Consider the following 13,252-nt stretch of genomic DNA (forward strand, 5'->3'; position numbering starts at 1 on the left):
TTTCTTAGATTACCTTTTTTGTATGTTTTTAACATATACTGAACTTCTTGTCAATTGGGTTTTATTTACTTTTTGAACCATAAGTCATATTTTTGAATATATAATTTTAAAGCTCAAAAAACTTAGAACTTAAACATTTTATAATTATAATAACATATTTATTAATATCGGATTGTCTTAATATTTTGCATGCATCTAAAGTATAAGATGATTATATAATTTAATGGTGGATTTGTTTAAAAATCAAAATCCCATAGAAAGTTGTTGAATGTTGTAACATTGATAAAAGTGACTTGAAGCTAATACTATTAATGTGTGTGTGTATAATACTTTAATTAATGGTGTTTTGAGAAATTTTATAAATATTCACTATCAGAATTAAAAATTACTATTTTTTTCTGCATGTTAAAGAATATTTTTACACTTTTAGTTTAGCATCTAACATTAAGAGTGACAAAAATAAGAATATTTATTTTTTAGTCCTACCCTAACATGTATTCAACAATAATCCTACCAAAAATAAAAAATGAGGACAAATAATAAAAATAAAAGCAAGGATAATAAAGTTTATAAAAACACAGGCAATTATAATCTCATAAATGAAGCCACACCTTTTCGATTCAAAATAGAAATTCTATTCTAGTCACACCTACTTTCCCTTAAAGTCAGTATATTATCTCTCTAGAGTGTAATTGATTGGAGTTACAGACACTTTTATTTTCGAAATGATTTGATTTTTTCTTATGTTTGAATAATTATATACTTTTTTTATTTTTAATATTTAATCTAAATTATCAAATGTTTTGTCTTTTAAATCTAAATTATCAAATGGATCTATTTTAAATGAAAAGGATTCTAATACCACAAAAGAAATGCTAATCACTCACTTTTGTGGAATCTGAATAAATTATATTCTAGATCCGGGAATGTTTTTACTTCTACGTACGTGTTCATATTTTCCAAATTGTATTCAGCTTTTCCCTGGTCAGTTACTTTTGAAGTGGATTTGAGGTGTATCCTTGTAAGCTTTATCAAGAACCAACACACCCTCAAAATAAAATTTCAACCTATAGGATCATTTTCATGATGATATGATGATATGATGATCTGCTAATTGCTCTTGATTAACTAATTGTTCTTTATCATAAGAGTAAAGACATTGATTAGTTTTTGGTGTAAAAGTAGTTCGAACGAACTTTAGATTTTTTATTCAACAACAAAAGACTTTTCCAATAAAACTAACTAAAGCCTACTCTTTCGTCTAGTTTCTGAACAAACAATTTAGTCAAGAAAAGGAAAAAAGACTAGAAAAAATGGCCACATTACACTTTTTCTATTTAGTTGGAGGGGTGGAAAAGTGGGAAGATAGAAAATGGTGAGAAGGTGGAAAAGTGAGAGGATATAAAAGATTTTGATTTCCCTCATTTTTGTTTGGTTGGGATTGAAAAAAGTGGAAGGATAAAAAAAGTGTGTCTATATAAATTTACTTATATACCCTTGTTAAAAAATGATGTCCAATTAAAAAAAAAGTAACAAAAAAGAAGAAGCAATCACCCAAATTTATTAAAAAATAAAAATCATGTCTAGGAAAAAAAATGATGTAAATACACTTTTAGTTCCTACATTTTGCACTTTTTCTATTTTGGTATCTATATTTTATTTTTACCATTTTTAGTCCCTAAACCAATTAATGTGTGACATTTAAGTTGTGGGGCCCAGTAATTCGTGGGCCAAGCCCATTTATTCGTTGGGGTCCAAAGGCCTAAGCCGAGGAAGGTGGTGGCCTGGGCTCGGCAATACAAGTACGAAATAGGCCTTGGGACACAGCCGAGGATGACTCAGTTCTCGGCATGTCTGAGATCTTACAAGAAAAAAGGGCAAAAATGGTATAGAAACAACTTAGGGAAAAAAATCTAAAATATCTGCGCCAATAGAAAAGGGGATGCTAGAAAGTGTAACGACCAGGGAAAGCTGCCCTTACTGCCATTCAATACTTTGCACCTGACAGAGCCATACTCTCCAGCTTTTTCAACCACCCCCAACCACTCCAGGTATGGGCTGATGGGACAAGTATCAGTCTTGGAATGTCGGTCCTACATATAGACGAAGGATAAAAAACACAGGCTAGTATAAAAGGAAAAGTAAATAATTCATAAAAGGGGCTGGGAAAAATAGCCAAAAACCAGAGCCTCCCAGCCCGCCTCCAGGAGAAAGACTCCAGGGGCGAAGATGACTTAACCATGTACGGATATCACGAAAAACCCACCGCCTGGTGACCAAACCCTAGCCTTTCAAACCCACGTTCTACAAATGATATTGTTTGGGCCTTTTTACAAGCGATCCTAACACTGTTATGGTTCGTTACGAATCGTGTCCTTACAATTGGCGCCGTCTGTGGGGAAGGCTTGTGTGTTGGCATAGGCGGTAGGTCGAGAGAGTTCCTTTGTCATTTCTAACAGCTGGTTATGGAGTTCTAGTGTAAAGTTCCGTTAGGGGCTATGATTCTTGACTAGGGGCTACGCTTGGTAGCGTCAACCGCATGGATGGTTTTAGGGGCTTGGCCGAGGACCTATTTCCCCTAAAGCCAAGGTCCCGCGCAAAAAAAAAAAAAAAAAAAAAAAAAAAAACTGAGTTTTGGAAGAACCAAGGTATTGTTTCGGACTCAAACCTATGGGGAAACCAACTACTTGGATGAGAAAACCAGAACCAGGTACTGTATGGTCTTCAAACCTATGGGGAAACCAACTACTTCTGAGTTTTGGACTATGGTCCTCGGACTCAAACCTATGGGGAAACCAACTACTTGGATGAGAAAACTGAGTTTTGGACAGAACCAGGTATTGTATGGTCCTCGGACTCAAACCTATGGGGAAACCAACTACTTGGATGAGAAAACTGAGTTTTGGACAGAACCGAGGTATTGTATGGTCCTCGGACTCAAACCTATGGGGAAACCAACTACTTGGATGAGAAAACTGAGTTTTGGACAGAACCGAGGTATTGTATGGTCCTCGGACTCAAACCTATGGGGAAACCAACTACTTGGATGAGAAAACTGAGTTTTGAGGAAAAACAGAGTTTTGGAAGAAAAACTGAGTTTCGTAAAGTTGGCTACTTAACAAAAATTCTAAATGACTCAATCCTCGGCTCAAATACCATAAAAGGTTAAAGCTATTAAAGTTGTTAAGAAGATGGTGAAACGCCCTACTACTCGGCAACCTGGAGGGGCTGTTCATTTTGTGGGTTGTATGTCCTCGGATGATTACTTCCTACACCGCACCGAGTGTTCAGTTGTCATTTCGGCTATTTTAAAGTAAGTATTATTTCCTCAGGTCGGCATTATAATGCCGAACAAATCTATTAAGTTCATAATAATATGTCTTCCTTAGCAAAGGTTTCGACCCTAAGGTGCCAGTTGTTCAAGTGGGCATTATTGTGCCGAACGTCTCTCATAAGTTCATAATTGTATCTTTTATCTTGGTAAGGGATTTTGGCCCTAAGTATTTTTTTTCCAGGTTGGCATTATCGTGCAGAACAATTTTATTAAGTTCATTATAAACATTATTGTCTCAGTAAAGGTTTCTGCCCTAAGTATCATTTGTTCAAGTCGGCACTATCATGCTAGATAATTCCAACAAGCACAGAGCGAGATCCTTTTACTAACTAGGATTTTGGCCCTAAGCATCATTTATAGTATAAAAACAAAAAAGAAGTCCCAAGATAGTACATCTATTCACGGCACAACCATTTCAAAGAAGAAGAGATAGGATATATGAAATAAAGCAAAGACGTCTTTTATTAATATGAAGATGTATTACAGCGTACAATGAAGGGCTTAAACAAGCCTACATAGAAAACAAGCTACAAAAACAATATAAAACAAAAAAACAACAACAATATAACAAATAAATAGTCCGATGTCTTTTTAAAACTCGTCTCCGAAATCCTTCCAAATTCTGCCTCAGTAGCGCCCATATTGAGAGGAGGACTTTCTTCAGAAGAAGAGGGAGGAGATGAAGAGAAAGAAGGAGGAGAAGAAGAGGAAGAAGGAAAAGCGCCAGGATGGATCTGGCGGTGGAAAGAAGAAGAAAGAGAGGTAAAAGGAGGCGCCAGTGAACGAAGAGAGGAAGAAGCAGGGGTACTTGGTCCCTGCGTCAGCCCTAACTCCTAACACACTGGCGCTATATTAGTTATGCTCGTAAGAGAGCGGCTGGTACTGATAATGGGTGACCCCAGCTCAGTTGCGCCGAAAATTTGACGCGACGAGCCCCTGCTTCGGATTTTGGCTGAAAGGAGGGTGAGAAGTATCTTGAGTTTCTGCCATCCCTGCCCCGACCGAGCCATCTTTAGCTTCATAAGAACATGGAATTTCTGAGAAGGGAATGGCTTCTTCATTACTTGCTCCTGTTTTGAACGAATTACAACTCAAAGTATAACCAGCGGGTAAAAGTAGACTCTGGAGGAGTCTAAGGGTTTCAGATTTCAGGAGGATTAAAAGGGCTCATGTACAGGAGAAATAACCTCTTGTTGTTTCTTTTTATATGAGGGGCGAAACGGAAGGTATTTAATATGTCCAGATCTCCAAGAAAATCTGTAAACGAGAATGTGCCCACTCCACTTCCCCATATCATCAATAACCATTAAATTTGAATGGTCTCGTAAAGGGAAGCTATTAAAGGCACGTTTTGGATAGCCAAACGGCAAGAACGCGTTGTGAATGAATTCAGAGGAATGTCTCGTAGACCGGTACATTTCCTGGGCAGATGAGGAGACGCCAACATTAATAAAGGGCTGAGTTAAACCAGTTATAGTAAAGGCTTGGTATTACCAAAATCCTCCTCTCCAACCAAGAGGTTGGACAGTAGGGTTTTGAGGGGCTATTGTGGGGCCCAGTAATTCGTGGGCTAAGCCCATTTATTCGTTAGGGTCCAAAGGCCCAAGCCGAGGAAGGTGGTGGCCCGGGCTCGGCAATACAAGTACGAAATAGGCCTTGGGACACAGCTGAGAATGACTCAGTCCTCGGCATGTCCGAGATCTTACAAAAAGAAAGGGCAAAAAATGGTATAGACACAACTTAGGGAAAAAAATCTAAAATATCTGCGCCAATAGAAAAGGGGATGCTGGAAAGTGTAACAACCAGGGAAAGCTGCCTTTACTGCTATTCAATACTCTACACCTGACAGAGCCATACTCTCCACCTTTTTCAACCACCCCCAACCACTCCGGGTATGGGCTGATGGGACAAGTATCAGTCTTGGAATGTCGGTCCTACACGTGGACGAAGGATAAAAAACACAGGCTAGTATAAAAGGAAAAGTAAGTAATTCATAAAAGGGGCTGGGAAAAATGGCCAAAAACCAGAACCTCCCAGCCCGCCTCCAGGAGAAAGACTCCAGCGGCGAAGATGACTTAACCATGTACGAATATCACGAAAAACCCACCGCCTGGTGACCAAAGCCTAGCCTTTCAAACCCACGCTCTAGAAATGATATTGTTTGGGCCTTTTTACGAGCGAGCCCAACACTGTTATAATTCGTTACGAATCGTGTCCTTACATAAGTCCTTACCGTCAGCCAACTAACAGAAAAAGTTGAGGTGGCAAACAGAACACCCTATTAGCTGATGTGGCGCTGATGTGACACTCATGTGGTGATTAAAATATTATTAAAAAATATTATTTGGCATTTTTATATGCCATGTTAGCATTTAAATTTTTTTTTATTTTTTTAAAAACCATGTCAAACAATTTAAACCAAAAAAGAAAATAAATTAAAAAACAGAACTTAAAATTATTTTTTGATAAGAAAATAAGAATTTGTTCTTCATGTTGTTCCCAAATCCAATAAATAAACCCAGCATCAAACACTTTCAGAGAGAAAACTTTTTGGTGGGTCTAGGGAAGAAAACACCAGAGCCCCACCATCATTTTCCTCTCTTCCCCTCTCAATTAAACACTTTCCAAAAAGTTTTCTCTTATCTTAACTATTGAATTATATATTAAAGAAGATGAAGAAATTCCAAACCATTTGCAAGTCCTAGCATGGAGTCCAAAAATTCATTAAAAAAAAAAAACCTTTTATTGCCTCCAAGACACAACCCCCTCACTTTTCATTTCGGCTTTTCAAGTAGGATTGGACGGCATGATGAAACTAATCTTAATTCTTAGGCACAAGAGTTTTGTGAAGTCTAGGTTTAGGTCTCAGGATTTTGTATCATCCTTTTGTGGTAGCAGGAGGTAAAAACCATTTCGTCTAGCCTTGAGTAATTGGGCCTTTAACTCCATTATGAGCTTGAATACGAAAATTTAACTTTACTGGCCCATTGTGTTGGGCTGTAAATATTTAGACTCGAACACCATCTAGGAGACTATCTTTTCATCCTGTGTTTTGTATTACCCAAGACTGCGGCATAAATGGCGAACATCGATTGTGCTATATAGGAAAATTCATGAACATCTTTAATTAAAATGATAATAATAAAAACATAAACCCACTGTCTTGGCTTCTTGGGGTTCTTAATCAATTCCGTGAGACGAGAATAATACTATGGAAAGTAACACATTTGTATTCGTGTGACTACTATGAAAAAATCTATACTTTTCTTAAGCAGCTTTTAGTGCAGTGTTGTATTCCAAGAAGTCATCAGGAACTTGAACCTTTTAAACTACATGAACCATGTAGGTAAGCCCATATAAAAGAGACCATCCATGCCACTGGAAATTTGTCTTGGAGTTTGGACTAGAAATTTGTCTCAGCGCCTAAGGATTCACTGGGCCTCATGAGTAAGCTAGGCTAGCTAGCCACAAACAGGGACAACCCTTTGAGATGTTTTCCGCGTAACTGAACTTGAATTATCCAATAAAAACTACTAGCTTAGAATCAAGTATCAGTATTCAAATTTATGAAATTTAAAAGAAACAAAAACTAACAAAATGAAATTATTTGATTTCATTTGCAATGCACATTTGTATGATCCAATTGTTTCATTCTCAACCGAAAGTTGAGAATAGGTCTATAAATACACTACTCAAAACATTTCCATGTGAATAATCACTCAGTAAAGTCATAAATGCCAAAACACAATATGTATTCATGCTACGCTTACTGTAGAAAAGGTACAACAAATAGAGAACCTTTATCAAGCCCCGAGTCACATCCTTCATTGAACATATATACTCTTCTGTGAGATTTTCAATAGAGATGCCAGATTCAACATCTTCTCTCATATGGGAGATCGAAAGAAAAGACCTAAGAAGACCAGGTTTCTAGCAAAAAAATGAAAGATGAAATATTTATAAGTTCCTTTTAACTGAAGATTTCTCTGGTTTGGATCCAACAAATTGGTGATTGCTCATAGCAAATTTGCAATAAACAGAAAAATCAAGTGGCATATCCTTACTAGAATAAGTAGGTCAAGTCTACCAAATGAAATAGTTTATAATCACTAAACCTTGAGAAAATAACAGTGACACAGAGTTAAATTGTTCCTCAGCATGCTGGATTTGCTCCTATTAAGTACAAAAGCAAAAATTAGGACTATAGTACAATAATATGACATAAGCTTCAATGAGCTAAAAGTAAGAGAATCAGCTTGATAATTGGATAATTTTTTTGTGTGGGCAAAGAATCTCTCAAAAACACAGGGTTAAGCCTTCTTGATCATTGGATAAGTTTTTTCTACAACAACTACAAAGGCATTGGCTGGGCCCTCGGTATAACTGTAGAAGTCCTTCTGCTTCCTGTCTAACAAAATAAAGATATGGAGAAAACATTAACAGCATCATTATACATGATACAAAATCAGAAAAAGAAACAAAAGCAATCTAAAAGATAGCTGTACATATGCACTCAGGTTGACTTCCTTATACACTAATAATATGTGGCCATCCATCTTTACACACTCAGGTTGAGTTCCTTAAGGTTCTGACCCTTAAGACAAACACTTCACATGATAACTGACATCATGTTTTATTGCCACATGTTTCAACGAGCTTATATCATCATTTAAGCTAACAAACAAATAACAGAAACTTACCCAAAAGCCAATTTGTACATTTTCACAAACACTTCAAATGCATCCGCATTAAAGTACCTAAAATTCAATTCATAATCACTTGCAACCTTCCTTTCCCTTTCTCCCTCTTCTCTTTCCCCCATTTTCCTAAGCATGGAGACATATTGTAATCCATCAATCAATAAATCATTTTCTTAGTAATTGAAAACATGAAAGATCTAATGCCCAACTTACAACCCAAAATCCTGAAGTCCTAATTTGTAGTGGAAATATGTAGTTGAATCATTTTCTTCTTTTCCTCTCTTCTACACAATGTGGAAACATGCAATACCACCTCCTTCTATACGTGTTTCTCTATCAGTACTCACTACTCAGTGTCAGTAGTGGTTGGGAGAAAAATCCGGAGTAAAATCTGGCAATAGATAACAATAGGAAAAAAAATGAAAAAGAAAAAAAAGCCCAAACTCTCTCTCCAGCCCAACACAACTGATTTCAACCCATCGTTTGTCCCTTCTCTACCGTTTTATTACACAACAAAAAACTCTCTCTTTTTATATATAGTAAGATAAAAATAGACTCACCCAAAGATCTCAATAGGCCCTTTATAAATTTGATTAATTGGCCATTGCAACATATGTAACTTCTCCACAAGGTATATATAAGTGCAAATAACAAAAGCCAAACAAAAAATTGGAGACAGAAGAAATAATGGTTCCATTATCACATTCCAAATCAAACTCACATCAACGGGACAAGCCAAATCACTAATTAGATGCACTCTAATGACAGTATAATCGCCAAAAATAATACTCAAACAACTTCTATTAACAAATGCAACCTATAAATGGCACAGCTCATGAATCTAAGGTCCAATATTCATCAATCCATCAGACATCATTCACCATAAAAATAATTGTAGGGACTAGGGAGGCATTCAGCACAACAATAGTTCAGATCTGTAGGACTGAAAAAAAAATTTGGATGAAGCAAAGCTATAATTAAAATATATATTAATAGGTGAGGGCAGATTACTCATTACAGTAAGGGAAGAGTTTCTGGTCACCGCTAGCAGCAGGATTCAGCCCAGAGGAGGCTGCAATGTATCTCCGATCTATAGGTTACCCAAAACTGAATTCTGTATGCAATACACAACCATTGTGAGTGGCATAGATCATAGAATTCCATCAGAGTTATTTTTTTGTTTTATAACACATATTCTGTCATGTTTGGCCTCAAAACCAAGAAAAGTTTCAATTGCCTGTTGCCATTGCAACATATGTAACCTCTCCACAAGATATATTAAAGTGCAAATAACAAAACCCAAACCATGCTCAACACATGTAGTTTTTCCACAAGAATGAAGTGGGGTTCTCTTGCGAAACCCCCTTCGTTCCTGGTTCAAAAGGAATGGCAATTGTTCTATTATTCATGCTCAATCTTCTATCCATTGGGCTATCATGTTTTTGATAGGCAAATGGAATCTTTGGCTGCATAGAAATACAGTAATTTTCAGCAATAAATGCCTTAACCCGAGACTAAAGTATCTAAGTTCAAGTCATGCAATAGAAATTTTGCCTATTTAGTATTTACCCTCAAACCATGCATCTACAGCCAGGTCTACTATGTTTCTGAAATGGGAAACACCTCCGGTGGGCTGGTTCAACTCAATACCGATGATTCCTCTGAAAGAGTTTGAGATTGTATGTGCGAAAGAGTAAAACAGAGATAGAGAGAGATTGAAAAATATCTGAATCTGATATTATACAGCACACTCTGTAACGCAATACAAGAGTCCTATATATAGGACTTAGATAAGCTTAAGCTTAGATCAATTTAGGTGGTTAACCAGAACTAATTCTCTAACAGAACTCTAACAACTCTTAACAGATTGACAGCCTGTGATCAGTAATTAAACACACGTTTCCACTAAGCACCATGTGTTAAACCTGAGGGAGGTAATTAGACAGAGCACAACTTGGGGCTTTGGCTGTTTGTATTAAATTTTACTGAAACGGCATCATTGTAGTTGGATTTACTGAAACGATGTTGTTGGATTTGTCGCTGTCTCTATCATCCTCCCGGGGGAGCACAGGCGAGGCTGGTGAGGGTGGACTTATTCAAAATGCAGAGGGTAACTGGGCAAATGGATTCTACAGAGCTATTGGGCAAGTGATGCAGGGAAAGTGAAGGGCTGTGATATGAATTAGAACTAAATGGAATGTGAGTTACTTAGAACAAATTGATAGGTGGTTAGGCACCTCTGCAATGTTCAAGAAAAGCTCTAAAAGGCTTATTTCATTCACATACAAATGAGAGCGGAGGGCCTAATCTGCAATTTATACAAGCTGCACTATACTAGCAGCCAATGGATTGGCTCAATTAAAGACTTAACCTAATTGGTAATTGGCAATCTAACCAACAAACATACTAACTAACTAACTACAAATGGCTCTAAGTGATTGCTGTTACAATAGAAACCTCTAACTCACTGTTTAGGCACAAGCGACTATTGCTACTGGTTTTCTGTTCAACTACAAATGTAAAACAACTACTTAAATGCCCTGCATCAGCAATCTTCGAGTGCGTTGGCTGAAGTTTGGGCAGTTAGATATGGTCTCATTTTAGCTAGGGAGTTAGGAATCCATTATTTAATTGTGAAATTTGATGCTATGGAAATTGTATTAGCTTTAAACAGTGTTTCTTGACCTAACATTCTTATCTGTGGCATTGTACATGACTGCAGGAATTAAGTCCAAGCTTTCCATAGGTGTGAAGTGAAGCACAGCTATCAGAGTATCAGGAAACCAACAAGTGTGCTAATGCTTTAGCGAAGAGAGGCTTTTCCTTATTTTTCAGATGTCATGTTATTTGAAGATCCCCTTCTGATCTACCTTTTTATTTTATTTTATCAGAGTTTGATAACTTTGAGCCTCAGTCAAGTCGTTTTTAAGAACTTAAGTTATTTATGCAAGGCGTATTTACCAAAAAACTAAAAATTGGAGACTGGAAAGAGAATACAGTTCCATTATCACATTTAAAATCAAACTAACATCAACGGGACAAGCCCAATCACTAATCAATTGCATCCAATGACAGTATAACCACCAAAAATAATACTCAAACAGCAATGTCTATTAAGTATTAACAAAAGCAACCTATAAATGGCACATCTCATGAATCTAAGTTTCAATATTCATCAATCCATCAGACAATATTCACCATGAAAATAATTGTGAGGAGGCATTCGGCACAACAATAGTTCAGTCATAGAGGATTGAAAAAAAAATTTGTATGAAGCAAGCTATAATAAAATATATATATTAATAGGAGAGGGCAGATTACTCATAGCAGCAAGGGAAGAGTTTCTGGTCACTGCTAGCAGCAAGATTCAGCCCAGAGGAGGCTGCATTGTATATCCGATCTATAGACTAGAGGGGTTACCCAACACTGGGTTTTGTATGCAATACAGAACGATTGTTAGTGGCATAAACCAAGCACTAAAGTGCATACTGGACCATCTTTGGTTTGTACACTATGAGCATAGCCCTTGGGATAACATTTCACATGATATTCACAAACATTTTCAAATGAAAACATTACAAAAGCTAATAATAATAATAAAGTCATCTAAAAAAACTTTGATAAGCATAAGGCAAACTCGCCATGAAGGTAATTTCGTCTGGTAATTAACTGACTTTAATTACTCTAAGGCGATTCTTAAATAAAATAAAAATTACCCACAGGAAAATTCACCATACAGGCAAAAATCTCCTGTACCCAGATGGCAAAGCACCCAGTGATCTAACAATAAAGATACCCTCAAAAATTTCAACAATTTTTAACATACCCAAACAACAATAACAAGAATTCTTAATTGCAAAATGTTGGGGTCGGCTAAATTTAAAATACTCAAAAGGGCCAAACCCACCGAACCCCCCAAAAAAAGATCTACAGTCTTTCACAAATTCACACGCCCAGAATCCCAAATACTCAAAACCCCTCTATTAGTTACAAAAGAACCCAGATGCTAAAAACTCAGTTTTACTTTTACGTATTTACTTCAAAAAAACTAAAGACAAAATAGAGCCCGAGAAAGCCAAAAAACAGAAATTGAAAGTACGTAGCCAGAAAACCAAAAAAAAGACCTGCTGAGCTCGTCGTAAATCTGTGCCTTCATGGCCATGAGCAGAGGCTTATTTGTGGTCAGACTCAGAGCCATCGTACTTGATGTCTTGACAAAAATCTCACCATGGGGAAAATTAGAAAACCTTAAAAGGGCCTAAAAAAGGCCGTACCATGAAGACTGAGAAAGTACTCACTTTTCTTTTATCTTTTGCGAAAACACAATTTTGGTCCCTATATTTTAGGGTCACGGTCAATTTATTCCCTACATTTTAGTAGCAGTTAATTTGGTCCCTGTTCTTTTTAAGTTGGAGTCAATTTGGTCTCTACCGTTAACTTACTAACGAAAAATACCTACGTGGCAAATAGTTTGTCTTGTTGACTCACACGTTGCTAATATAATAATATATTTAAATATGTAAAAAGCCACCTAAGCATTTTAATTTTAAAAAAAATCCATTTCAGAAAAAAACTAAAAGATTAATTGGAAAATGGAAAGTACAAAAATAAAGAAAATGATTTTTTTAATCTTTAATTTATTTTCTTTTCTTTTTCATCCTTGGACTTTCTTAGCTTAGATACAAAACACAATATCCAGCAATACAACAATACAATAATCTGAAACCAAACATTCCAGTAGCACTTTGTTTTACTTTCTTCTTCACCTCTCTCTCTCTCTCTCATTCTCTCTCACACATAGAAGCAAAAATCCAAATCTATTTTTCTAATAACCGTGGCTGAGCATGGTGGAGCAAGAGTCATCGGTGGCTTCATGTGAGGATTCGACATCAGATGCCCAAGGGGAACTGTGGACGTGGAGTACGCTGCCGTGGACGACGCGAGGAGGAGAAGTGGGTCTCATCCATTCTGATAACTCACTGGAACATATCTACCTCCACTCACTTCGGGATGGGTGATTAGGATTTGATATTGGCAAATAGATCTAGACCTTCTGGTTTTGAATGCACTATTTGATTATAAATGGCAAAACCAATTTTTGGTGGTTGAGGGGTTTCGGTCTTGGGTGGTTAAGTTTTTCTACCTTCAATGGTTTGGATATTGATGGTGGCTGTAAATGGTTAAATCTGGGGTGTTGATAGTTGTGTGAAGTTGCTAG

At 36.7% G+C, this 13,252-nt stretch overlaps 1 protein-coding gene across 10 annotated transcripts; it reads right to left on the reverse strand.

Annotated features, from left to right (window-relative positions):
* Positions 1-6,662: 6,662 nt before the first annotated feature.
* Positions 6,663-12,332, reverse strand: LOC115950886. Of its 10 annotated transcripts, XM_031068161.1 has the most exons (4): positions 12,159-12,332; positions 8,035-8,160; positions 7,450-7,507; positions 6,663-7,264 (listed from the first exon to the last, which is right to left on the reverse strand). In XM_031068161.1, exons 1-4 carry the CDS (start codon positions 12,230-12,232, stop codon positions 6,989-6,991), a joined length of 534 nt encoding a protein of 177 aa, XP_030924021.1. In that variant the 5' UTR covers positions 12,233-12,332; the 3' UTR covers positions 6,663-6,988. The 10 variants fall into 10 exon arrangements, 2 of the variants coding, with proteins under 2 accessions (XP_030924021.1, XP_030924022.1); XR_004083144.1 differs by lacking the exons at positions 6,663-7,264; positions 8,035-8,160 and adding an exon at positions 9,053-9,148 and having other exon boundaries at positions 7,376-7,738; XR_004083143.1 differs by lacking the exons at positions 6,663-7,264; positions 8,035-8,160 and adding an exon at positions 9,053-9,148 and having other exon boundaries at positions 7,376-7,742.
* Between the last annotated feature and the right edge of the window lie 920 nt (positions 12,333-13,252).

This window comes from Quercus lobata, chromosome 6, assembly GCF_001633185.2.
Source record: "Quercus lobata isolate SW786 chromosome 6, ValleyOak3.0 Primary Assembly, whole genome shotgun sequence".
NCBI lineage: Eukaryota > Viridiplantae > Streptophyta > Magnoliopsida > Fagales > Fagaceae > Quercus > Quercus lobata.

What these genes read in the sequence shown, in the direction of transcription:
- LOC115950886 (XM_031068161.1), bottom strand. Translation starts at nt 12,232, where the DNA reads ATGGCTCTGAGTCTGACCACAAATAAGCCTCTGCTCATGGCCATGAAG. An exon ending in ATGTACAAATTGGCTTTTGG is followed by an intron (nt 7,508 to 8,034) that starts GTAAGTTTCTGT and finishes TGTACTTAATAG; the next exon opens with GAGCAAATCCAGCATGCTGA. An exon ending in GTCACTGTTATTTTCTCAAG is followed by an intron (nt 7,265 to 7,449) that starts GTTTAGTGATTA and finishes TTTTTTTGCTAG; the next exon opens with AAACCTGGTCTTCTTAGGTC.